The sequence below is a fragment of the Acomys russatus genome, chromosome 4, assembly GCF_903995435.1.
Source record: "Acomys russatus chromosome 4, mAcoRus1.1, whole genome shotgun sequence".
In the NCBI taxonomy this organism is placed as follows: Eukaryota; Metazoa; Chordata; class Mammalia; order Rodentia; family Muridae; genus Acomys; species Acomys russatus.
In genome coordinates, this window is record NC_067140.1 from 48761954 (window position 1) to 48784633 (window position 22680).

At 40.3% G+C, this 22680-nt stretch overlaps 1 protein-coding gene across 3 annotated transcripts in view; it reads left to right on the plus strand.

Annotated features, from left to right (window-relative positions):
- The window catches only part of Slc12a6 (solute carrier family 12 member 6), an 88917-nt gene that overhangs the window by 32636 nt on the left and 33601 nt on the right, over positions 1-22680 (plus strand). For 2 of the 3 annotated variants that reach the window (XM_051144332.1, XM_051144334.1), the window contains exon 2: positions 15347-15391. The exons of the other annotated variant lie outside the window; for it this stretch is intronic. In XM_051144332.1, coding sequence (XP_051000289.1) covers positions 15347-15391 — 45 coding nt within the window. The remainder of the gene's footprint in view (positions 1-15346; positions 15392-22680) is intronic. 3 annotated transcript variants of the gene reach the window in all.

The window sequence follows — 22680 nt, forward strand, 5'->3', positions numbered from 1 at the left end:
AGGTACTCAAGCCTCATATATCTGCCTCCATGAACTCCATCATATTTTCCCTACCAGGATGGGCTAAAACTGAAACTGTACTGAAGCAGACCTCTCCCCCCTTAAATTGCTTGTCAGGTAGATGGCCACACAAATGAAAAGTTGTCAGTATGATGTCTTATCTTCTACCCTCACCCCACCCTTTTTTTTTCCTAGACAAGGTTTCTCTGTCTATCTTTGGCTATGTAGACAGGGCTGGCCTTGAACTCACAGAGATCTGCCTGCCTCTGCCTGGAATTAAAGGTGTGCACCACCACCACCCAGCTAAAGGTGAGCTCTTAATTGAGAAAAGACCTTAGGATTGGCCTATAAGCAAGCCTGTAGAGAATTTTCTTAGTAATTGATGTGGGGGAGGGGGGCTACTCCTTTGTTGGTGGTGCCAACCCTAGGCAAGTAGTCCTGGTGTATTTAAGAGCAAATGGAACAAGCCAGTAAACAGTGCCCCTCCATGGCCTCTGCATCAGTTCCTACTTCCAGGTTCATGCCTTGAATCCCTACACTGGCTTCCCAGGATGATGGACTATAAGCTGTACCGTGAAATAAGCTCTGTACTCCCCATTGGTTGTACTGGTCTATCACAGCAACAGCAAGCTTAACCAAGATACCTCTATTCCCATCTGCTTGTTGAATTAGTAGTGACTGTGTGCTGAGTAATCTAAGCCACTAGGCAGGCTAAGGTGGGACTCTGAGCTGTCTTCAAGAATTCAGTACAGCCTGGACAACGCAGTAAAACCTAATCTCAGAATAACTCATACTGCTGGTCTGGAGAACACCTTTGAGATGCTGGATTTGTTGTTGCTTTTGTTGTTGTTATTGTTGGCTGCTTGTTTTTGGCATGCATTACCACTGCCCAGCAGAGAGGCTGTTAGTGTGGATGAATTACAGTGACCCAGAATGAGTGTGATGAGCCTTCCTGTCTCATATAGAGAGAGTTCATCTAATTTTCACATTTTCTTAAAATTCTGCCTTCATTTTTGTTTCACTCAGAATTTTTCAGTTGTTTCCCTTTTTCTTTTTGTGTCCAAGACTTTTCCTAATATGATCCAAACCTCCCAAACTGCTCAGACATGTGACATGTTTTTTGTTTGTTTGTTTTTTCTTCTGGTTTTAGAACTCTTATTGTTGTTCGGGTTCTAAAAAATTCCTATGTCCAGCTCACACTGATGCACTCCATCCTTCTCTACCTGGTCCTTTGCACAACTGACTATCAAGGAGGTGATGGGAAGCTGAGGCCTGGCTCAGCCATGGTGCCCTTAGCTCCATTGGTGACACCACTCCGGTCATCAGATTGCAGTTGTCTCAGAATTAGCTTCTTAGGAACATGATAATTCTTCCTTAATAGTAAGAAAATTTCCCTAGATTAAATCATTTAGGGATTGCATTTATAGTCATTTCGACTTTATGAATCATCTTCACATTTTATTTATTGCTTTTACCTCTATTGAGTCATAGCTTTCATGACTTCTTTTAACAAAGATTTGTCACAAAGTGAAATATCAGCTTGTGTGCCACGCATACAGTATAAATTAAAAATAGACACAGTACAAGTATTATTAATCTTGCTAGATACTGTTGCCAACCATAGGCCCTAAGAAAAGATTAGCAAGTTCTAAAGATATATTTAAAGATATTCTAACATAAAAGTTATATTTGATAAAATGTCTCAACTCTTAGTTTATTGATCTAATAGTGTCAAGATGGGGGTAAGAAGGTGGGATCACACTCTGAAGTCTAAAATCACAGATAACAATGATTAGGATGTTCACTATAAAATGAACTTAATAAATACTGTAAATGTTTATTTGTATTTAACAAATATTTCTGGTCTTTGTATTCTTATTGACATAACAGAAAGTATTCGCACTGGTACAATAGCTTAGTAACTTCACAGAAGCACTTTCCTCTATGCAGTTGTTCTCAGTGTCTTCCTAACTTCTTCAGCTCTTCATCTGGCTGTGGATTGGACTCCATGGCCTTGTGAGCTTGCTTCCTCTTCTGCCATGCCCTTTGGATGGGAGATGAAGCTCTCTTACCTGAGTACACAGTGTCTCTGAACTTGGTAACAGGAAGCACCACATGATCTTCTGTGGGCACTGTGCAGTTTCTCCTAAACATTGGGTAGCTTCTTATATGACTTGTAATATTACTTTATCAAAGCTTTGTGTGATGTCCTTTATACTTAGTATTTCATCTCTTAGCAATGAAGTTGCCTATATTAATAACAATTCACTTTTATATCTACATTTATAACCAGTATAATGTAATAGGAAAGTCATAATCTGGGTTCAAATTTATCACTATTATTATTATTATTTTATAATCTGGGTGTTTAAAAATATTTTTATAAGTTGCTTGAGAATTTCATGCATGTTTTGATCATATTCACCCTCCCTCCTCCAGCTCTTCCCTTCCCTTGTATCCTTTTTTTGTTCCCCATCAAAGCTAATTTGTGTTGCTCCAATATTTCTTGGCTGTGTGTCCTTCAATGAGAGTATGGTCAACTAAACAGGGGCTGCACTGTCAGAGAAAACTGACCCTTCCTCTCCCATTAGCTAGTGACTTCCAGTTCCTACTCTGCTATGAGTGGAACTTTATGCCCAGCTCCTCTCTTCATGCTGAGATTCAGTCTGGTTTGACCTTGTACAGATCATGTGCATCTTATCCCAACCACTGTGAATCCATAAGTCCAGCTGCCCTGCTTGTGGCTGAAAGACAGTTTTCTTGTAGTCATCTGTAGCCTCTGGTTCCTACATTCTGTCCAACTCTGAAGCTATCCCTGAGCTTTTGGAGACGAGGGTGCAATATATATGTTCCCTTTAGAGCTGAACATAACATAATCTCTTACTCTCTGCACCTTGGCCAGTTGTGGGTCTCTCTGTTAGTCATCCTCTACTACAAGTAGAAGCTTCTCAGGTGAGGGCTGAGAAATGAATTGATCTGTGGGTAAAGTCATTAGGAATTGGTTTAATATTGTGTCTATTTAACAGAATAATAGTAGTAGCTTCTATATTCTATGGTCTGTCTAGGCACAGGTTCCTGGCTTAGTAATGGTGTCAGGTGTAGGTTTCATCTTGTGGAGTGGCCTTAGGTCCAGTCACAGTGGTTGCTACTCCCATGATGATCATGCCACTATTGCACCAGTGGGCATTTCTTGCCAGGCCAGCACTATTGTAACTGGCAGAACTCATACCCGGGTGTGATAGATGATTACTCTTCTCCTCTGGTAGTATGCATAACCTCCCCAAACTCTGAAAACTAGCTAGGAAGGGTGAAGCTTTCAAGTCTGTACCAGCTTCATCTCCCTGTGTTCTGTATGGCTCTCATACGTGGTGTCTTCGGCAGTAGTGTCCTATCACCAAACTCTGAAGGACAACCTAGAGCACAGCCAGTAGCCTGTTACATTTGAGTGTCTATGGGATGTAACTGAACCACAATTCCAAAGGAAGCCCATTCCTGAAATTGGGCTTTTTATTAGCCTCTGGTATGGAGTAGGGGTATTGTCCCATTTATGCTTAACCCTTTTTTTGTAAGCATCTAGATCTATTTTAGGAAACTTCTACAGTAGTAGTTTCGATATGACTCTTTTGAAAAGTCTTTGGTGTTATTTCTCCCTCCCAGTTTCCTTCTCTGCCCTCCCTTCCCCTAATTTACCCCCTTTTGTTTCATAATCCCCTCAAACCCTTTATACTGGCACATTCTCTCTCCTCTCTCCTGAAAGCCTCTCTTATTGTTAGTAATTTCCTGACCTCTCTGGGATTCCAAATGAAACACACATATCTGAAGACTCAAAACTAGCATCCACAAATGTGATATTGTCTTTCTGTCCCTTGGGTATCTCACTCAAAATGATTGCTTCCAGCACCATCTAATTACCGGTGAATCTCATGATTAATAGCTATATAACATTCTACTATATAAACATACCACATTTTCATTACCTGTTAGTTGGTCTAGACGGTTTCTCTTTCCAGACTCTTGTGAATAGAGCAATAATGAATGTGAGTAAGCAAGTGTCTTCTGCAGTAGGATAGAGAGTCCTTTGTGTATGTGCCTAAGAGCAGTACAGCTGGATCTCGTGGTAGATCTATTTTCGGATTTTTGCAGAAGTTCCACACTGATTTTAATAATTGCTTCACTAGTTTTCACTCCCCTCATCAGTAAATAAGTTATTTTCCTCCACATCCATGCAAGCATTTGCCATCATTATTTTTTTTAATTTAAACATTTTTCAGACACTTTTTTTCATCTTTTGAGAATTTTCTGCTTAGTGCCACACATTCTTTTTATTTTTATTTTCACATATTATTTTTAATTGTGTTATTTGTTGTTTTAATCTTTTGACTTTTTAAAAAAATATTCTAGATACCAACTCTGTCTCCTGTGTCTAGCTGTAGGCTTTTTCTTCACTCAGATAATGTCTATTGTTTTACAACTTTTTAGCTTCATGAAGCAACCATTTATTAATTGTTGGTCTTAGTGGCTGGACTATTGAGATTTTGTTCAGAAAGTCCTTTCCTGCATCGATCAGTCCAGACATATTTCCTACTTTGTGTGTCAGGTTCACGGTATCAGGTCATATATCAGTCCGTGGTCCACTTGGGATTGCGTTTTGTGCGGAGTGAATGACAATGAGTCTCACCCAGATGGAGCCAGGTGAGCAGTGCCCCTTGTTGACGATGCCTTTCTCCAAGGGGCAGTGACTTCGCGGTAAAGTGTGATGACAGCAAGAGTAGCCACAGCATGGGGTGGAAATGCTGTACATGAAATAACACAGAGAAAGAAGGTGGTTAGGTGTCTGTCATCATAACTGCTGTGGATAACCATTGCTGTTATTTTTGTACAAAAAATGTTGTATTTGGTTCCAAAAATGTCATGACATATATATTTATATCATAAATTGATAATCTGATTAAACATTGCATAAATTGATAAAATGCCTAAAGAGATAGTAGAGCATCTCTGTGAAAGCTAACATGAATTACTTATGCAAGCCGGCAAATTTTTATTTAAATGAGCAGTAACCAAGAGGTATGTGAAAGAGAGGGGTGATACCACGAAGTTTTAAAAGGATAGAAATATTGTCTCACTGGTGTCATTAACCAAAATTTGAAATGGTAGGCATATGCCTGCCTAATAGGTGTGATTTGGGTAAGAAAAAAATGAGAGGAAATTCAATCAGCAAAGTTGTAAGGCTCCTATCAAGTGATTGGTTGATCAAGACATAAGTTTGTACATTTAAACTGTTCATGGACAAGCACATGCCGTAATAGTGTAGGTCAGAGGACAACACCTTTATGTGGTTCCGGGATGGAACTCAGGTCTTCATGTTGGGCAGCAAGTATCTTAACCTGCTGAATCATCTCCCCAGCCCTGTAAGTAACTTTTTACAATCTCTGCTTTCACTAGCTTTTTAATTTAAATGTCAGTCGTGATAGCAATGGATAGAAGTCCTATTAAGTTTGTTTTATCTGGTTGTTCTCTTTAAAATCATGTCATAATTCTCAAAGTTAATGAAGGATTTACGTTGGTGGTTGTTAAGTTTGCTCCCTCAGCTTTTTTCCAGAAATACTGGAATAGCATTAGGGATGTTTGTAGCTGTATTAGACAGCTTTACATTTAAGCTGCAGGATGCGTCATCCTCTCTGAAGCATGTCGTGAGGCCATGCTGTCTTGTGACTTGGGAGACAGAGCTGCTGAAAAACCAATGAACACAGAAAATATTAACAGCAAAACTGAGCCCTTATTTTAGACTTGTGAATGCCGTGAATAAAAACCACAATCTGTTTATCAAAACGCTAAGGTGATCTCAGCACTCAGGAAGCCAAGGCAGGAGGTTTTGAGGCCGGCCTGGGCTTCATGTGAGTGTCTGTCTCAATCCTGCCGCACCAGTCCTCACTATCTCCGTAAAACCACCCCCAAGGCAAATATTATCACCACCTGTCCTTTTCTGATTTGTGACACAGTGTAACACAAGGCTTACTTTGTTTTTACATTTATTTATTTTTGTCTTTTGGATATGGACTCTCAACATGTATATCCCAAACTTCTTCAGTTGTGGAGAATCTCCTGCTTCATGGTTTTTAAATATACAGTTCTGTTGTGTAAGGTGTATTTGCATTTTTCTACAAAAGAGCTTCAGAACACTTGCATTGTGTGAGCCATTGTATGACTCCCCACTTTCCTACCTACAGCCCTTAGCAACCACCATTGTTTCTGAGTTTGACTACTTTAGATCTTCAGACAAAGATTCTTGGCTTTGTGTCTGCCTGACTGAGCTTTTTCGTTATCATGTTGTTCTCCAGATTTATCTATCCTGTAGTTTGTGTACAAAATTGCTTCCCTTTTAAAGGTCAAATATTTAATTGTACATATATATGATGCTTAGTTTATCCATTTAGCAATCACCATTCGAAGTGCTTCTTATTAAATGAATTTAAAAATTTTTAAATTTACATCCCGATTGTTATCCTCTCTCTTGTATCTTCTCATTTCCACCCTCCCTCCCTCTTTTGCCTTATTTGACATGTACCGGCCTGTGGGAGTGGGGAGTGGGGTACAAAGACACAAGACATAACGAGTCAGGTCTGGAAATTTCTGATCAAAACTCCCTTTAATGCGGACAAGTAAGACTTTATATAGCAAGGTCAATAGGATCTATTCTGATTCCTCTCTCCCTAGCTCCCAAGGCAAGAACACAATAGCCTGAATAGCTCCCTGTAAGAGCTTCCTATTACTGAGTAGCTCTCTGAAAGGATTTCCTTAACCCTCTGGGTGTTTGTCAGTAGGGACTTCCCTACTTCTCAAAGGTAAATAGTCCAAAGATGGCCTGGAACACAAAGACCTCCTCCCAGCAAAGCTCAGCAACTGGAAGGTCACAGCGTGCAGCCTAAGCACAGGATTTCTGACATGGCAGAATTTAGCACGGCTCCCCACACTTATTCCTCTCCCCTACACCTCTGACAGAAGGGGACCTCCTCCCTGACCCTATGTTAACTGGGGGCTGGGAAACCTCACACCTAACCAAAGAGGACCCATCCCTGCTATCATATAGACTCTTCTACCTAGCTGCCTTGATAAACAACAGAAAGCTGACCTCTAGCTTACTTGCCCTTTCAGCTTCTATAGTCCTCATACCCACCTCTGACTACTTCTCATAGTTTTCAATAGTTTCTGGCCTTATTCAGAGTGTGATTTCTTTTATTGCATCTGTTTAGCTTTCTAACTATTTCTCCCATGCCTACTTATTTATCATGAAGTCTGTTCTCTTGATAACAGCTTTAGTGATCCTGTGGAGACCTAAAGCCTTCCAGTGGCTTCCTATCATACTGGAAGTAACTCATAGGTCCTGACTGTGTCCCAGAAGGCCTCATGTCATCCGTGCCCTTTCTTCACGGCCTGCACTCATCTCTTATGTTCTGTCACTCCCTGTTTATGTTGCAGACAACCTGGTTTACACGATCACTGAACAGGACAGCTCACACCTTTCTAAGTATTCTGTCGTGTTCTTTCTTTCCTTCTTTCTTTTTCTTTTTCTTTCCTTTCCTTCCTTCATTCATTCTCTCTTTTTTATTTTTATTTTTTGCCAGAAGTTGGTGTCAAATCCCATAGGACCAGAGTGATAGGCAGTTGTGAGCCTACCACTAAGGGTGCTAAGAACTGAACCCAGGTCCTTTGCAAGAGCAGCAAGCCTTCTTAACAGCTGAGACATTGCTTCAGCCCCCTATTTCTGTTCCCACTCCCTTTACAATCCAACCATCAGTCTTCCTGACATCTTTCATGGCTACTTACAACCTTCCAGCTACTCAAGACCTTGTTTATAGTAAAAGTGACATTCATTATCATGGTCTTCAGGACCTTGGCAGTAACTGCCACCTAATTTCCTGAGGTCTCTTAGCCACTATGCTGCACACTACACTTGTAAGGCCTTTCTGCAGCCTTCCTTTGCCCCAAGCAGTCATTTTCAAGATGCCTACTTTCTTTCTATACATGCCTTTTAAAAATGTTTATATTTATTATTTAATGATGTCTCTTATTCTATGTACCTTGGCCAATTAGTCACCATCTACTGCAGATAGAAATTTTTCAGGTGAGAGTTGAGAAATGCATTGATCCATTGATGCAATCATAAGTCATTAGGAATTGATTTAATATTGTGTCTATTTACCAGAATAATGGTAGTAGCTTCTATGAGCTATGGTCCTGTAATGGTACCAGTTCTTGGGGAGCAGCCATCCAGAAAGTGGTTGGTTACTCCCATGATGATCATGTCACTGTTGTACCAGTGAGTTTTTCTTGCCAGGCCAGTCACTATTTTAGCTGGCAGGCTTCATATCTGGATATGATTGATGGTTGCTTTTCTCTTCTGATAGCATGTACAGTACCTACTAGAACTATGAAAACTAGCCAAAGGGATGAAGCTTTTACCAGCTTGTTTTCCCCATATTGTATGACTCAGATAGGTGGTATATTCAGCAGTACTGTCCCACTCAAGTTCTGGAGGGTAACCAAAAGCAGTGGTAGTAGCCTGTAATGTTTGAGGGGAGGGGCTATGGGACTTTGCTGGCCAGCAGCTCCAAAGAAAGTAGCTCATTCCAGAGACCAGGCTTGTGTTTGTCACTCAATTACAGGGTAACTCCATTTTAACGTGTCTTTAGATATATTTTAGGAAGCTTCTACAGGAGTAGGTTTCCATAAGACTTTTTCAAAGCGTCTTTAGTGTTATTTACTCCTTTCCCTACTCGTCTTCTACTCTCCTCTCTCCTACCCTTTGTTAACCCTTCCCAGTTCTCTCCTTCCCATTCTCCCATTCCCGTCTGCCCCTCTGTACTGAGGTTACCTCCTCAGAGAGGTTTGCCCAGTTAACTCAGCATAGCCTTTCCAGTTGCCCTTCTTTACTCTCCATACATATCACTTACAAACTGAAATGATAATTTTTCTTTTCCAGTGGTGAGAGTTGAACTGAAGTTATCTTAATTATTAATTTTCTGTATGAAGACAAGAACCTTTTTATTTTCTGAAAGGTAGAAAAGGGACAAGTATGAAAAAGAAGTTCTGGGCTGGAGAGATGGCTCAGTGGTTAAGAGCACTGTCTGCTCTTCCAGAGTTCCTGAGTTCAATTCCCAGCAACCACATGGTAGCTTACAACCATCAATAATGAGATCTTGTGGACAGTCACGCAGGCAGAACATTGTGTACATAATAAAATAAGTAAAACAAAACAAAAAACCTTTTAGGGCTGGAGAGATGGCTCAGAGGTTAAGAGCACTGTCTGTTCTTTCAAAGGTCCTGAGTTCAATTCCCAGCAACCACATGGTGGTTCACAACCATCTATAAAAAAAGATCTGGTGTCCTCTTCTGATGTGCAGGCAAAACACTGTATATGCAATAAATAAATAAATTTAAAAAAAAAAGAAAAAGAAAAAGAAGTTCTTACGGAAAACGAAAAATTCCAATGATATAAGTCATAAGAAAAAAAATAGCTTTGTGGCCGATAGAGGAAAGCCTTTCCTGATCTGGATAGGTGAAAGGCCCTAACCTTAACTAAAAGAGGAAAGGGTCAGAAGAAAATCTTGAAGTGAACAGTTTTGGGGGTTTAAGGAAAGAAGCTGTCCCCATATCAGAAAAGTACACAGTGAAGCATCAGCCTCTGATATAGAAGCAAATTGTACAGAAAATCAAGTGAAGATAATTGCAGACAGCAGCTACACAAAACAGATAGTGTAGACCACCGCACAGCCCTTGACAGGAGGAAGATGCCAAGTGAATCTTCTGTAGCTAGAGAGAACTTAATGTCTGGCAACAGAGGGTGGACTGGCCCTTTTAAGTGACTAAGTTGAAGCCAGTGTTCATTTGTCATTTGAAAAATCCCATAGCTCTTAAAAATTATGCTAAGTGTATCTTGCTTGTACCCTGTAAATGAAACTAAAGCCTAAATTGCAGTATATTTATCTCAACTTAGTTTATTTCTGTTTTCAGCCCATGGTTGAAACCACTCCTAAGGGGAGAAAAACAGGTTCCTTTCAACTACAATTACGTTCCTGATCACCTAAGAACACTGATGGATGTGCCAGGGTGGGTTGGTAGCCATGGGGGGCAGGGCTCCCTTTCTTGTAGGATGAGGAGGGTGGGACTGGGAGGAGAGGAGTGAGGGGCCTATGATTAGGCTGTAAAGTGATTAAATAAATTAATTTTTTAAAAAAAGAACTCTAGTGGAGACAGGCAAGATTAAAATAGTTTTCGTGCCTGTTTAACACAATATCTATCCTGCAGCCTGAAGCTCAAAGAATCATTTTGACTTTCAGATTTCTTAGGAAATACATTTCTTAGCATGGTAACTTATACAAAGTGATTCCTCTGAGATTTCTGAGCAAGGTAAATAGAAAACCTTGTGGTAGGGATTCACCTTTCAGAATATTTATGGCCGATGGCGATCGATGCCTCATCACTAACAAGAGTTGGGAGTAGTTGGTTCCTGCCCTCATTTTTGAGGTTTGAGACTCAAGTGAGGAAGAATCCCAATATGGAACCAGCAGAGAGCAAGGATTGGAGTAGAGACAGGGAACATGTCTTCTTGACAAAGCTTTAATGAATAAGGAATTCTTCTCTTATGGATGAGCAAAGAATGATTTCTTAAGATAATACCTACTCATGGTAAAGATTATTCAAATGATGGGAAATACTTCAGAATATTCCACAAACGTTGTTGGGAAAGCAGTGGTAAGACATTTGTGTTACTGTAGCACTGTTCAGAGTGGCCAAGCTCTAGGATCATCCTTCATGCCTGTCAGCAAACATGCTTAAGGAAAATATGGCATATGTAATGCACAATGGACATTTATCCAGCCACGTTGAAGAACTGAATTGTTATTTGCAGGAAAATGGACTAACTGGACATTATCATGTTAAGTAGAATAAGCCAGATTTAGATAATATAGGTTCTTTCCTATATGTGGGATCTAGGTTTTCTTTAAGACATGAATAAGACATGAAAATAGAAAGTGGATTACTGGGGAAGAGATAAAGAAGGAAGAACTTTGATCATATGGGAAAATATGATCAAATAAATACTATACACATGAACAAAACACATGGTTTTGTAAAAATAATAAACACAACTGAAATGAATGAAAAATAAAGAAATGGCAGTATTTGGGGAGATTGGGAAGATTAACAAATTGGAAAAATTCTACAGATTAAGTGCTGCCAAATAATTGACAGCTGCAGTAGCATGCCTGTGTTCGTGCACTTGGGAGGCTGAGAATAAATATTGTGAATTTGAGACCTCTGTTGGCTACCCAGTGAGACCTTATGTCCCCAAGACACAACAACAGAAATTCTGTCAAACACCATCACGCCCAGAGACTTTTTTGGGTGAAGAATCAATCACCACAGATTTCATGCATCTTTTTAAAAAAGTTGCCATCACCTCTACCCAATCTTTTTTTTTTTTTTTTAGTTTTTTCGAGACAGGGTTTCTCTGTGTAGCTTTTGGCTGTCCTGGACTCGCTTTGTAGACCAGGCTGGCCTCGAACTCACAGTGATCCACCTGCCTCTGCCTCCCGAGTGCTGGGATTAAAGGCGTGCGCCACCATGCCCAGCTTCCTCTCCCCAATCTTAAGACTGCAGCACTCTGACGGCAACCATCCACCAGATCTTCCCCCAGCGAAGAGATTGAAGCTCATGAAATGCTCGGGTGATCGTTAGCATTCTCTAGCAAGAAAGTACTTTGTAATTAAGCTATGTATGCTGTTTGAGGAAGAATATAAGGTGACCGCACACTTCATAGAAACTACAGTGTATTATAAATACAGGTTTTATATGCACCAGGGAACCAAAAAGTATAAATTGTACAACTTACTTTATTGTTGTGGTCTGTAATGAACCTCATGGTATATCTGTTCTTAACTATGAGTGACAGGCAAAGAAATTCTCAACAGACTATTAGAAAATAATTATTGCATGGGCAATAGTAAAGTGGTAAGGCTCCTCAGAAAAAATATCTACTAATGAGCACCACCCACAGATACTTTCTCTCTGCAGTCAAAGGTGCATGGCAGATTGAGTCCTTGTCTTCTGGATTTCTTTTTTTTTTTTCATTTTTCATATAATATATTTTGATCATATTCTTTTTTCTCTCCCAAGTCCTCCCAGACCCTCCTTACCTCTCTACCCATTCATGTTCTTTCTATCTCCCCCTTTCCATCCCTTTCTCTCTCAAAAACAAAGGAAAAACCCCAAAAGACAAAATGCAAAACCAAAAAAGCACACACACGCGTGCGCACACACACGTGCACACACACACACACACACACACACACACACACACACACACACTCACACTAAAAAACAACAGCAAAACCCATGGAGTCTCTGACTTGTGTTAGTCAACTGCTGTAAGCAGGAGGCTGCCCAGGAGTTTGGTTGACCTACCCAGTGTCACCCCATTGGAGAAAACTGATTTTCCCTCTCCGGTGTGTGTAAGTTCCAGATAGCTTTTTGGGTAGGGTGGGACTCTGAGTCTACCTCCCTTTCTCCGTGCTGAGTTTGTCTGGCCTGACTGTGTGCAGGCCTTGTGCATGCTTCTATTCAAATGAGAAGGTCCATCTTCTACAAGCTAGTTAGTTACTCACTTGCTGATGTATTGGAGTGTCAGTGAATATAGACAAGTTTAGATTTTTTTTTTCCCAAAGTCAAATCAAGGAAGAAAATTCTCTGAAAATATAAATGACCATTCAGCATTTAAAAGTTTAATTGTAGAGCTGGGTGTGGTGGCGCATACCTTTAATTCCAGCACTCGGGAGGTAGAGGCAGGTGGAACTCTGTGATTTTGAGGCCAGCTTGATCTACAAAGTGAGTCCGGGACAGCCAAGGCTACAGAAAGAAACCCTGTCTGGGTGGGGGGCAACTTTAATTGTGGAAATAAAGTGTCTACTTTATGTCTCCTTGGTGGCGGTGACACTGTAGTGTGCATGAGAAACGAGAATTTTTTAAGAGTTCTTATTCTTTCTTTCTGTCTTGTAGCTGTTTTTAAAAAATATTTTATTAATATATTCATATTACATCTAAATTGTTAGCCCATCCCTTGTATCCTCTCATTCCTCCCTCCCTCCCGCTTCCCCCCTACTCCCCTCCACTATTTCTGTGACTGAGGGGGACCTCTTCCCCCTGAATATACTCATAGGGTATCAAGTCTCTTCTTGGTGACCTGTTATCCTTCCTCTGAGTCCCACCAGGCCTCCCCATCAAGGGGACGTGGTCAAAAATGGGACACTAGAGTTTGTATGAAAGTCAGACCTCCCTCTCCACTCAACAGTGGAGAATGTCCTGTCTATCGGCTAGGTCTGAGTAGGGGTTCGAAGTTTACTGCCTATATTTTCCTTTGCTGGTGCCATAGTTTGAGCAGGACCCCAGGACCCAGATTCTCCCGTCACAATGTTCTACTTGTAGGTTTCCAGGATCCTCTGGATCCTTCTATTTCCCCATTCTCCCATGTTTCTCTCACCTAAAGCCCCAATAGGATGTCCTCCCCTCTGGCCCACTTTCCTGGCAAGTAAAGTCTTTCATAGGACATGCCTCTTGGGCTAGTGTCTCGATATAAGTAAGTATATACCATTTGTCTCTTTTTGCTTCTGGGTGAACTCGCTCTTTATCATAATTTCTAGTTCAATCCATTTGTCCACAAATTTCAGGAATTCCTTGTTTTTAATAGCTGAATAGTATTCCATAGTGTAAATATACCAGTTTCTTTATCCATTCTTCCTTGTAGCTGTTTTTTATTATTGCTTACTGAAGCACTGGAGGTCAAACCCACTCTATCACTAGCCATGTCCCTACCCCTGGGATCTTTACTTTAAAGTGTTATGTTTAATTACATATGACATATATATGAAGCATGGAGATTATATGAATTTTGTGTAAAATATTAATAGCATGATATTAAAAATGTGATATTTATCAGTGGCCCAAAAAACACTAATACTTTTATATAACTTCTTGCTGACACAATAATTGGAGAAAATATAAGACTTCAATTAGAAATTATTAAAATTAAAGATGTTGGGTTTTTTTTCTCATTGTTTATAGACCCGTGGTCTACATTTATTTGTATTCCTTCAGATCCTTGCAAGGAAGCCCGATGCAATTCTCAGCATCTCAAGAGACTTAGTCTTTGAGGAAAGTAGAGCTTAGGGCTGTTTCCATATTTAGCCCTTAATGCTTTTCAAGACCTTAAAATAAGCAAGTGGTTGATGGTTAAGTGGTTGATTGTCAATCTCTTTTGCATTAGGAATTTGGCTTGTCACCGCTTTCAGATTATTGATGAAACAGGTTTTTTGTTTTTTTAATCAAATCTTGCTTAGTCACTTAATTTCCAGTTCATATTAGAGTATTCCGGTAGTAATAAAAGCTTTGGTCATGCCTCGCCTTTAAGTTGTGGAAAACGTAGCTTGTGTAACAGGTCCTGACAGTTTATACTTCTGCTTTAAGAACTACTGTAGCTTGGTCAGATCTGCATAGTGATTTTTTTTTTTTTTTTTACTTTACTTCCTTTTTATTGTGGCAACACATATGCAACAAAAAGTTACTGCTTTAGTCAGTTTTTAAGCATGTATTTCTTGGCAATTGTTTTTACAGCAGTGCTTCCCTGTCCTTATTCCTAAGTTTCCTGAATTTCACATCACCCAGACAGCACCTCTGATTTTCTAGCAGTAGTACCCATACTGCACTTAGCCAGTGCCACCGAGCGCTCATCTTTCTGTCTGTAAATTCGCTCATGATCAATACTGTGTATAAATGTGATTATATAATCTGTGTTCTTTGTGTCGGCCTTTATTTCCATTAGCATGGTGTTTTCAAGTTTTATCTGTGTTTTACAGAGAGTGGATCAGAATTCCATTCTTTTTATAGCTGAGTATGATTCCAGCCTACATGGGTACCACATTTCCTTTACTGATCTACTGGAGGACAGCTTGGGCTGTTTTTGCCGTTGACTCTTGTGCATAAAGCCACTCGAAACTTGGTTATATATGTATCTAAGACCCCATTTTCAGGGCTTTGGGGATAGATATGAATTGTTGGGTCATGTAGAAACTCAGTGTTTAATGTATTGACCAGTGTGATCATTGTTTTACAATAGTTCATTCTGTTCTTTTTCTTACCCTTTTGTGATGTTCAGGTTTTTTTGTTTTTTGTTTTTTGTTTTTTAAGTTTTTGCTTATTACCTTGTTTGACTTTTGTTGCTTGAGTTTTAAGCAGTTGTTTGCTTTGATCATTCATTTTTTTCTATCCTTTTCAATTGTTTGTTTTTCAGACCCGAGTCAGAACTCCGTCACAGGGGAGCACAGCCAGCTGTTAGGTATAGTATTGCTCTGGGGAGTGACTCTCTAGTCACCTTACCTATTTGGACTGACAGACATTACTCACCTGCCTCTCTGTTGCTATTTTGGCTTACTTTGCTTTTCACCCCTTAAGTCTTTTGCCATTTATTTCCAACTTGGTAAGCTAGAGGAAGCTGCTTTTGTAATTAATTACTAAAACTCAGTTTAATTAAATTTTTAAAAGTAATTTTATGTAGTCAGTAGCTAAAAAAAAATCTTAAACTTCTTTTTTTTCAGGATAGTATTGAAAAGAAGACATTATCCTCCACACATGTGCTGTGGCAGGTTTGCCCACAAATACATCATGTAGACACACAATATTAAGAAGTTGGGTTAAAATGGGTCAGTGAGATGGCTAATCAGGTAAAAGTATTTGCCGTGCAAGCCTGATGACCTGAGTTAGGTCCTCAGGACCATGTACAGGAGAAAGGGAAGGAGAGGACCATCTCCACAAAGTGTCTTCTAACCTCCACCCTTACAGTGCGGCACATATACACAACCTCATTATGAACATGTACAATAATAAATAAGATTATAATGTTATGTAATATCTTGGAACATACAGATATTCTTCTCTTTTATTGTTTCTGTTGGTGTTGAATCACATTTTAATTGCTGGAAGCCATTCAGTTGCTGTGAGATGCTTACCAGGTAAAGCACTTGACTGACAGCCCAAGTCTAAGTCCTGGGGCCCACATAGTAGAAGGAGAGAACTGATGCCATCAGGTTGTCCTCTGACGTCCACAGCACGCTGCAGCATGTCTGCACCCACCACCCCACATACAACAAATAAATAAGACAAGATAAAAATGTAACTACTGAAAACCTTCATAGACAACATGGCTTTTAATAACTTGTAAATTTGACAGTCCAGTTTCTTACCTATAGATGTGAATTGATTTCCTCTAGATATTATTTATTTAAGGAAATTGTAATTTAACAAGCTTTTTGATAAGCTCTCAGAAGTTTTAGATTTCAAAACATATACTTTTAACTTGGATTCCTTTCTATAAACACTGCAATGAGGAATCCAAGCAGCACAAAAGCTCAGCATTAAAAGGGCAAATCCTTCAGAGGGTTTCTTTTCCCCACCACCTCAACTCTACTTCCCCAACTACTCAATGTTGACTGCTTATTAGGAATTCTAGGAAATTTTATTTATAAATTTTCATGCTATATATGATTATTTTTCTTTATGTTAATGGTGTTGTATTATTCGAGTGGCCTTTTGTCACTTACTGTTTTGTCTTGGTGTCTCATATCAGTACAAAGAGATCTGCTTTATTCCTTTATTTTAGAATGCAGTAGAATTTTGTTGTCACTGCCAGTTCCCCCTTTTCATGAGCATTTAGGCTATTTGTAGAACACTGATAAAGAAATTATGTTGAAGGGCATAAAGATGGCTCCACCGCTTAAGAGCACTGGCTTCTCTTTCTAAGGACCTGGGTTCAATTCCAAGGACCCACATGGCAGTTCACAATCATCTACAACTGCAGTTCCAGGGAATCCAGTGCCGCCTCTGGCCTGTGTACGCACTGTATGTGTGTGGCACACAGGCAAACATGCAATCAAAACACCCATACACATACATTTTTTTAAAAAAGTAATTATGTTGCAATGAGCATCTTGTACTTGCATCTGTGTAGTCAAAATTGTCAGTACATTTGTAGACAAACTTTTCTCAGAGAGTTTATACATTTTCAGCAAGATAAGTCGCTATGAACTCCCACTGATCTGGTTATGGAATGCTTGGCTCTCTGTTATTAAAAACTGATGTTATTTTTAAACATTTACTTACTTACTTACTAATTTCACATAGGGAGTGATGTGCATGCTATAGCATATGTGTGGAGGTCAGAGGACAACTTTCAGACATCAGCTCTCTGCTTCCATCATGTGTGTTGTGAACATTGAACTCAGCTTGTCAGGTTGGCGGCAGGTGCCTTTACCTGCTGAGCCAGCTCTGCAGCCCAGAGTGATAGTAATCCATATACCTTTACATTTACTAGTGGGTGAAATGCCATTTCTCCTTTACATTACACTTGTTTATGGTGGACTAAGGACTTCACTGTGTGCTAACAGTTAGTATTGTATGATGGCTTGCTTGTCTGGGCCTGCACACTGCTGAGCTTTTAGCTATTCGTATACCCAGTAGCAGCTGTGGAAAGTTATCAGAAAGTCCACAGTAGGGAACGAACTTGATATGACTTGTTTGCTTACAGAAAAGCTCTATAGAGTATTGAAGAAGATGGGCATGCATTCGTGCTCTACCTATCTGCTGCCTGCCTGCCTGCCTGCCTGCCTATCTATCTATCTGTCTATCTACTTATCTGTCTATCATCTCATGGTAGCACATTCCTGTAATCACAACATATGGGAAGCACAGGCAAGATCAAGATTACACAGCCAGCCTGGGCTACATGAGCCCTTGCCTTAATTTTTTTTTTTCTCCCCTGAATTATGAAATTGCTGAGATAGGCTCCGAACTCTGAGACTGGTTTATTGTCTGTGCAGTGGAGATGGGGGAGCCTTCCCAAGTAAAAGGACAGGTAGGAATCTGTACCTTTCAAAAATTACCAAACTACACTGAAATAGAGAAAGACTGTATTTTGTAATGTTCTTTACAGTTGCCCCACCTTTCAGGACTGGGGATGTAATTCGGTGATACAATACTAACTTAGCAAGCAGCTTACCCTGGGCTAACCCCAGCACCTCAAAAAACAACCCCCAACACCTGAAACACAACCCCTGGGTCTTCCAAAGAAGCATCTGTAAGTGAGTTTGCCTGGCAGGGAACATTGGCTCAATTGTCTTGCTTGATGAATTCAATTTATAATAACATCTTTCATACTTTTCATGCCAAGTGGGATTTAAAACAGCATCTTCTAGAGCTGCTAAGTGCTGCTCCTGCCAAAGGGCTGCAGTTATTTTCATGTATTTACTGTTCCCACTGACTCATCAGCTCTCTTGCAAAACTCAGGGTCAGGCTGAGGTAATGTATGGGAGGTGAAACTGCTTCTGTGATAATGAACCAAAGTCTGTACTTAACAATTTATGAACTTTCCCCTATGTGTATGTGTGTAATTTTTGATTTCAAAGATTTCAGAAAGCAAGCAAGCAAACATCAGTGAGTCGTGGCAGATTTTTATTAAACATGCAAGGATAAAACTTCCAGTATTGTGCAATATCTTCCATACCATAGGACACCAAATAAACACTGTTAAATCAGTTTGAGTCTTTTGTAGCCTTGATGCCAAAATTTAACAGTAGCAATATGAAGAAAGCGTTGTCCAGCCTAAACAAAGTATTTCTAATATGAATCATGCAGTATTTTGATTTAAATCTATTATTTATATTTTTTTTTTGAGAATTTCATGCATGCATGCAATGGATTTGATTATTTCACCCTGCTCCTCTCCCAGACTCCTCCCAGACCCTTTCCCATTCCTACTTTCCTACTTGCTCTGAAGTTTCTATCTTTTTTTTTTTTTTTTTTTGAACAGTTCACTGAGTGCAGTTTGCAGTGCCAACATACTCATGGATCTTGGGCCACCTAGTATAGTGTGGTTGACCTGCCAGGGGTCACACCCTTAAAAGAGGACTCTCCCTCCCCCAGAAACATCACCTGTCAGGAACTGTTCAGCGAGGGCTTGGGGCCTGTGAGCATTCCCCCTTCCGTGCTGGAAGGTTGGCCTGATTGATCTTGGGCAAGATTTCTTGTATGTAGCATTTTCAAAGATTCTCTCCACAGGCTGGGGTTTGGCTCAGTGTTTATCCACCATGCAGAAGGCCCTGGGTTCAATCCCCAATGCCTCAGAAATAAACAAATACTATTATCAAGTTGCTAAAAATACATGACAGGCTTTATAACAAAAATAAGTTTATGCCCCTGTCATGGTGGCTCATACCTGTCATCCTAGTCCTTAGGAAGATGAAGCGTGAGGAACAGGGACTTGAGCTAACCCGAGCTACATAGACCCCACCTCAAAAAATAAAGAAATGTGTACAATTATATAATTCTTGTATTACTATTAAAGAAGTATATAATCATTTTAATACAGGTAATGGAGCACTTGATAGGAAATTAAAAACTAATTCTTCATAGCTGGAGTGCTCTTGTGAGCCTATTCATTGCTCCGGGCAGGAGAAGAACAGATCATCTGTTTTATATTAAACTGGAACACTTGAGAGCCAAGTAAAAGACTAAAAAGAATGTCTCTTGTTTGAAGTATGTACCTAATAAGAGAATGAAATTATGCCTCTCATAAGATAATGGCTCCGCGCATTAATCATCAGTGGTTGTTACTGTCTCAAAAAGAAAGAACCAGCCGTGGTAGTGTCACTGTGCAATTATGCAGCAGTTCTTTTCTCTCCCCTAAAAATAACAATGTGATATGATTCAGCCTCCAACTTCAGCTGTCAACCAATTCATAGGAACTTTGGTAAACAAACATCGCACAGCATCACACTGATGTCATCATCAGAATCCAGTCCTTCAGAAACTCTAGGACACATGGATGAGAAAGAAAGCTCTAGCTGGAAGAAATATAGCAGTCAGTCATCACGTGCTCCCGTCTGTCAAAAGCATCCCTTAGAGGCCATCAGCATAGCTCAGTGCAGGCTTGCTTACCCAGCATGCATGAGTGCCCATAGGGATCTTCTTATGGTTCAGTCCTCAGCACTGCAGAAATAAACAAGCAAATACGCCATCCTGTGAACCTCTTTTGCATCCCTTTCAGAAAAAGGTAGAAAAACTAAAAGACTTCTCTTTCTCACTAGTTAAAACCTATACCCACCATATTTCTCAGAATACTTAACATGCTTAGATGTCTAACATACTTCTCAGAAAATCTCACAGTTTTTCAAACTTAAGAACAGTAATTTTTAAAAAATAGCATTTGAGACAATTTTCCTCCTCTAGTAGATGTGGCTCAAACATAGGTGTATGTCAAAGGAAATTAAACACTCTTTTTGCGGGGAGGCGGTTTCAAGATAGAGTTTCTCTGTGTAGCCTTGGCTGCCCCGAACTCGCTTCATAGACCAGGCTGGCCTTGCACTCACAGAGATTTGCCTGCCTCTGCCTCCTGAGTGTTGGGATTATAGGCATGCGCCACCACACCCAGCTCGAAATTAAGTTCTCTTAATGTCCCATTTTTGCCCAGATTGGCTAGCAAAGACCATATGACACAAGATCAGGAGGCTGAAGGACTATTTTTGAAATTTATCTTAGTTCCAAAATACAGTATAACTGGTAATTGGCAAGAGAAACATTGTAGAAATAATAACCAAATAATAAAGATATTTAAACATCAAGATATTAGCAATACACTTTTCTGATTACAGAGAAAAGGAGGAGAACGTGACTTAGTGACAATGTATGCAAAATCTGGGTTCAGTCTGTAGTGCGCACAAAAAGGAGCAACACAAGTTTGCAGGGACATAAATGTGCCACAAAATCTTGCAAGGTCCTATCAGTTGTGTTTCTAATTATGCCATGAAACACAGCCACTTCCTTGTGGTATCTATGTTGTTTGGGTAGAAAAATAAAAGAGCAGAAACATGGCAGTGACAATGGCTGAGAGCAGGGCCCTGCACGGCCAGTCTTGCAGCCCCAGTGGGCATATTAAATAAAGTGATCTTATGGTTTAGTACGGTTTTTTAAGAAAAGGTTTGTGTGAATGTGTTTAGGGGTGCCTGCATGAGTTTGTATACCACGTGGGTGTGCCCATGGAGGCCAGGAGAAGGCATCCAATCCCCTGGAACTGGAGTTAGAGACAGTTGTGAGCTGTTCACTGAGGGTTCTGGAGCCAAACTCAGCTCCTCTGCAAGAGCAGCAAGACATCTCTCCAGCCACAGAATTCTGTATAATCTTTAAGAGTTCAGAGAAATGTTTGGCTCTGAGTTCATGCCTCCCCAACCCCCCAAAAAAGGTTTGTACTTGGAAAATGTAGAAATCTCATGGTGTCTGGCATTCCTGTGTAACCCACACTACAAAAGTTGGCTGGTTGCCAACACTGAATTATAGCTGGGAAGTGACCCATGCCTTTCAGTATAGTACTTTAGTTTCATGTTTTTGTTTTGTTTTGTATAACCAAATCTAAATAAGAACTGTATCTTCCTCTCTACTTTTCATGATTGTCAGGATTGATAGGGTCTCATAAGCATCATTGTCTTCTATGATGCAAAGTCTCCAGGGAAACTGTTTTCTTTTCCAACATAGTCAAACAAGTGGAAGCTGGCACAGAAACAGCCAGAACCAGCTTGTCTGATGAATCAGGTGACTTGCCTGGGACTTAAGACTGAGGTGTCCAAACAGAGCAGTTGCAGAATGGACAGGGTGTTCCTCATGCTAGATTTAAAAACCTTTAATTTATCCTTCAACAGTTTCCTAGAATATTTTAAAGACACTTTCACATACCATGTTTTGTTTGTTTTTACCATTAAAAAAGTAGCATTGATCCAGATCCTCCAGCCTTAATGGTCTTCTTGTAGGTTTCTAGGACCCTCTGGATCCTTCCATTTTCCCATTCTCCCTTACCTCTCTCACCTGGAGTGCCAGTAGCAAGTCCCAGTATCTATCCCAATCTCCTGCTAAGTGGACTTTCAGGGGACATCTCTGTTGGGCTAGTGTCCAATTATAAGTGAGTATATGCCATGTGTATCTTTCTGGGTCTGGGTTAACTCACTCAGGATGTTCGTTTCTAGTTCCATCCATTTGCCTGCAAATTCCAGGGGGTTCTGCTCAGCTCAAACTACTGTACCAACCAAGGACAATGCATGCAGTAAACCTAGAACCCCTATCCAGATCTAGCCAATGGACAGCACATTCTCCACAGTTGTGTGGAGAGCAGGGACTGACTCTGACATGAACTCTGGGGCCCCCTATTTGACCACTTCCCCTTCGTGGGGAGGCCTGGTGGCACTCAGAGGAAGAGGAAGCAGGCTGCCAGGGTGAGACCTGACAGGCTGTGACCATATGGTGGGGGAGGAGGTCCCCTTCTGCCACAGGCCTAGGGGAGGGAAATAGGGTAAAAGAGGGAGGGAGGGGGATATGGAAAGATACAAGTGAGGGGATAACAATTGAGATGTAATCTGAATAAATTACTTAAAAAATTAGCATTGGGTAGCAAGAACTTCGCAGGTAAAGGTGCTTGTTGCTAAGCCTGAGTTCTGTCCCAGGGCCTCACATGATAGAAGGAGAGAACCACCTCCCAAAAATTGTCCTTTGAGCTCCACATAAATGCCAAGTGGCACATGTGAGCAAATG